A 4,666-nucleotide genomic window follows, 5' to 3' on the forward strand; every position below is an offset into this window, starting at 1 on the left:
AGACAAAGAGAAACTGATTCATAAAATTACTAGCATTTTTTTTTTCCGCAGCAACATATAGGCCCTCTTTAATGGGACTGTAAACATTAGGGATTCAATGACAGGGAAATAAGTATTTTGGCAAAAGAAAAAAAAATCTGTAATAAAAATTTCCATAGCAATTTTTTATCTTTCAGTTGAGGTCTTATATCGTTGAGTTTTTAGAGGAGGGGGTCCCCCACTTAGAACCTTGTGTTGGTTTTTTTTTTTTTAATGGGAGGATAACTTTCACCTAAAAAGTCTTTTTTGATTCTCGGATTCTCAGGAGAAGAAGATGTTTAGGTGAAAACATTTTGCCCTGAAAAAAAAAAAAACACAAAAAAAAAGGTTTAAGTTCGGATCCCCACTCTGAAAATTACAGTTTTACCTTCGTCCGCACCTTTCCCGGATGGACAACTTTATAGTTTAAGTCAGTTTTTTTGAATAATTGTTTTTAAAGATTTGTTTGGTGAAGTTTGGTGAAGTATGTTTGTACCTCACTACTTCCAGATTTAAAAAAAAAAAGATTTATTTTCAGAAGTCAATTTACAAAAGCACAATAAACACAACAATCGTAACAGAAATTCTAAACAGTTAGTTACATGTATACAAAAACAAATCAATAGCCTTGACCTGACTGCAAAATTCACAACCTACAACTCCTCTTTGATCATGTGTTGAATCTTCCATCGCTGTCCACTGCACTCTTGCATGACAAGCTTGCTGTCCTTTACTTCCAGGCACCTTTTCGTTTGTCTGTTCTGAATGACAGAGTCCTGTATTGAGGGAAACGGAACAACAATTTAATTCACATTTGGCTATTGGTCTCAATTACACTTACAGTGTTATTACACTGTAATTACAATTTGACACACAAGGTGACTTTCAACAAGCTGTCTAAAATATTATGTATGCATGCATGTCATGTAAGCATTATTTGTGTGTAGTATTATGAAACAGAAATTCATATGCTTATGAAGAGCCTCACATCTTTGATGTCCCAGTATTTGTTGTCGTCTGTTTCCTGTGACTTGCTGCATTCTACGAGCCATGGAAGTTCTCCTGTGCCCGTGTCGACCAGGCAACGGTTGACCGAGGTCTTGTGAAAATGAATGTCCCCAACATATATCTCGCCGCTTACCAGCATGTAACAAAGCTGCATCGAGATATGTATTTTAGTTTTATTGCATCTTTTGTGAAATAGTATTAACAATATAAATATTATTTTAATCTAGGCATGTTAATCTAGGCATCATTTTGATCTAGGTAGCCCCTAGGTGCTGGTAAACGCGTGTTCAATACTTAAAAAGAAAGAAGTTTACCGCACACTTTCTTGACTTTATACTCGTTTATTTAGAGTGAACAACGCGTTTCGCCTCCAGGCACTCCACAGAGAAGCACAGCCAGACTACAGTAGTGGAGCCAATCCTTTGGCGGAAGTACGTAGGATGGCTGGCGAGGCTAAGTTCTATGTATTATATGTTGCATTTGAAAAAATTTCACTTTAAGAGAAGACCATGTGACACGATGTTATTTAAGCCACACCTGACAGAGCTCAGGTAATACCTGAGCGAACCAGATGACGCACAGAGGCGAAACGCGTTGTTGGGGGTTGGTAAAAGCAGGCTAGAAAAAATGAACTCTCAGACAGAAAAAAGAAAAGGAAAAAAAGAGTGGTAATTCTCACCTGAGGGCTGTAACCATGACATATGCCATATACGATTGGCGTGTGTCCTGGAACAGGGCCTTGGTCCACACATAAATTTGTGTTGACATTTTGCAGCTGTCAAAAAAGGTACTTGGTACAACAACTGTTTTGGTTATGCAAACAACTCAAATATTCAATAATTAAGAGGGGTTTTTTTTCTTTCTCAATTTATATAGAAACCAATATTTTAACGCTTGAATTTCTTGTAATGGAAATGTAAGATAGTATTAACCCAGTTCCAATTTTCCAGAAAATCATTTCAGAATTCTTAAAATCAAAATTTTGATGAAAAATATGAATATAATGAAAATTGTATTCAAATGGCTTCACCAGTGTTAACAGCATTATATTCAAGGTTGAAAGTTGAGCTCTCACTAAATGAAATGCTGCATGACTCTATACTCACTGTTCCATAGCCGATGAGGTCAAACTTATCCAGGTTGGTATAGACATTCTCCAGATACCACTTAAAGGACTTGCACTTAAGTTTCTCCCTCAGCTGTTTTCTTTCAGACACATCCCCAATATCTATGCCATGGTCCTAAAGTGGGACACAAAACCACACAGTTTAGAAATACATACTTACAGTATATGTGAATCAATTTTAGATTGCTATCAAATTCATGTGGTTTTACTTTTAAAGAGTACAGACTTTTCCCAGTTCTGGAATTGTACTTGAGCATCCTACCGCTCCTTTGTGTTAAACTTCATTTTTTACTATCACTGCTACATTAATTAAGAACAGTGTAACAAATTGTGCAATAACATAATAGTATTGCTTGCACTACACAAAGGTATGTACGAACAGGTATCCTGCATAATTGTTGATATGTAGATGCTAGGGCTGTAACAATACACTCAACTCACGATTCGGTTTGTATCATGATTCATGACCTTTATAAACTTTATGAATAAAAAACTATGATAGTTTATAGCTAGAATAGGTTACACAAGGCTACTAGTAATTTAAAAATGTTTCTGTATAATAATGATGATGCTTGGAAGCACTATCATTTCAAATCATATGGTTGCTTCCTGGGCTGATGGGTATCAAAACGTTAAAAGGGCATATCACGATACTGCCTGCTTGTATCACGATGCAGTATCATGACTATGTTTATCACGATTTTTCGGTTCGATACAATGTCGTTACAGCCCTAGTAGATACATTAAAAAGACATGGCAAAATAATGTATACCCTCCTTTACAAATTACATAATAATAATAATACAAGTAATGTAAGAAACTCGCAAAGTTAACCAGCACCAGATAAAAAATTAAGGACTTCCTCAGACAACTTGATTAACAACAAAATTACATTGAGGCAGTATCAGCCCTTATAAGGAAAAGTTTCAGCAGGCGAAAAATGAAAGTTTTACCATCAAATGGCCATGGTTATGACATCTCTGAAGTATGGAAAGTTTTCAAGCATGTTTATTGCTGAAACCCAAACCGATTCCTCTAATCTTTCAGTTTGGCCCCAGTGGTTAGCTTTGGCTGTGTATTTCGCTAAAAAGCTCTGGATCTGGTTTGTGAAGTTCCCGACCCCCAAACCCGCTTCGGCAGCCATGCCCGAGGGTCGGAAACACGATTAGCAGCGTGGTTGGGCAAATCATTGGGGACAGGGAACACCACCGTCTTTTCCTGGGGGTTTTTCTTTTTGTTTTGTTTTATGTTGCAACAAGCTCTGTCATGCGGTTAATAGCTCAGGTAGTTACACGGTTTGTGGAGTGACTGAAGCATTAAACCTATAGGTTGGGATAGGGTTATCTGGAGTTGTAGGCCCTCCTGGTTGGGTCCTAGTTGTCTGTAATGGCATAGTGATGTTATTGTGATTGAAACACCTCTGTGTTGCGAATAAAAAAACCCCTTTACTAACCTTGCGCTGCGTTTTCCCAAAAAAACCTTTAAGTTAGTACTTCTAAGCCTAAGTAGTAATTAAGTTGAGGGGGGCCACCTAGGCAAATATATTAGAAATAGGTCTCACTTTTTATGTTTTCAATGGTTGTGTGCTTGTGTGTAGGGGTGGGGTGAATGTGACTTAGGTCGTGTGGAATGTGGGTTGCGCGCGAGTTGAGGGTGTTTTGTGTGTAGGTAAGGATTTATGGTTGTTGTTTTCTGTTCTACTTAGTCCTCTTGTCTATTTTTTTTTATTAATTAATATTGTTAACAGTGTTTCTAATTTATTATGGTATCGGACTATCCCTTTAGGGGGGGGGGGGGGGGGGGGGGGGTAATTTTGTAAAGGACTTAAGACTTACAAACAAAAAAACAGAAAAAAAAATTTGTGAGTGTTTTGAAATAAAAAGATTTAACAAAAAGAAAAGGTTCCTTTTTAGTAAAAACCCCCAAAAAACATATTTTCTTCCTCTTCCAACCTTTTTTTCATTTTCAAAAAAAAATATTGGTAGGCCAAAAAAGGGGTTGTTAAAACTTTTGTGTGTGGTTATTGCCTAGGGGGCCCCTCATCTAATCTCTTAAGCTTAAAGTATTTTCTTGGGTTTTTGGGGAACCCCCCCACCCTGGGTTCAGTTTTTTTTAATTTGATTCTTAATTTATGTTCATTTGAGTTTTTTGGGGTTTTTTATATTTTTTTTTTGTTTGCTGTGCCAAGAGGGCATTAAATCGATAAACCCCTTTTTTTTTTTTTTTTTTTTTTTACTGTTTGATCTTCAAAGGGAAAAACTAAAAGTGTGAATTCTAAAGGGTACACCGTTTGTTTTCATTTTTTGTAATCTTCAAATGTTGTGAGATTAAATTATTTTGAAAAAATTTTGTCGGTTAACTGTAGGCTATATGATTTGTTCTGTTTTCATTCAATAAATGCTTTGGAGAGAAAGAAATTTTAAACCAATACAAAGGGAGGGGACCCGCAGAATCCTAAAAAAAGGCCCTTTTCCCATTCCCGGTATTATTTAGATGAACAGTTTTTTTGCCCGC

The 4,666-nt window shown here is 36.5% G+C and overlaps 1 protein-coding gene across 1 annotated transcript; it reads right to left on the reverse strand.

Annotated features, from left to right (window-relative positions):
- Positions 1-547: 547 nt before the first annotated feature.
- On the reverse strand, positions 548-3,296 carry LOC134442160 (probable polypeptide N-acetylgalactosaminyltransferase 8). The gene is made up of 5 exons (XM_063192441.1): positions 3,180-3,296; positions 2,133-2,267; positions 1,706-1,801; positions 1,007-1,174; positions 548-794 (listed from the first exon to the last, which is right to left on the reverse strand). Exons 1-5 carry the CDS (start codon positions 3,294-3,296, stop codon positions 672-674), a joined length of 639 nt encoding a protein of 212 aa, XP_063048511.1. The 3' UTR covers positions 548-671.
- Positions 3,297-4,666: the final 1,370 nt, after the last annotated feature.

This window comes from Engraulis encrasicolus, unplaced genomic scaffold, assembly GCF_034702125.1.
Source record: "Engraulis encrasicolus isolate BLACKSEA-1 unplaced genomic scaffold, IST_EnEncr_1.0 scaffold_1223_np1212, whole genome shotgun sequence".
Lineage (NCBI taxonomy): Eukaryota > Metazoa > Chordata > Actinopteri > Clupeiformes > Engraulidae > Engraulis > Engraulis encrasicolus.

Excerpts from the sequence above, each read along its gene's own strand:
- LOC134442160 (XM_063192441.1), bottom strand. The coding sequence starts at position 3,296 with ATGGCTGCCGAAGCGGGTTTGGGGGTCGGGAACTTCACAAACCAGATC. Across the intron at positions 1,802-2,132 it reads ACCTCATCGGCTATGGAACA|CTGCAAAATGTCAACACAAA; the intron begins GTGAGTATAGAG and ends CTTTTTTGACAG. Across the intron at positions 795-1,006 it reads AATACTGGGACATCAAAGAT|GACTCTGTCATTCAGAACAG; the intron begins GTGAGGCTCTTC and ends CCCTCAATACAG.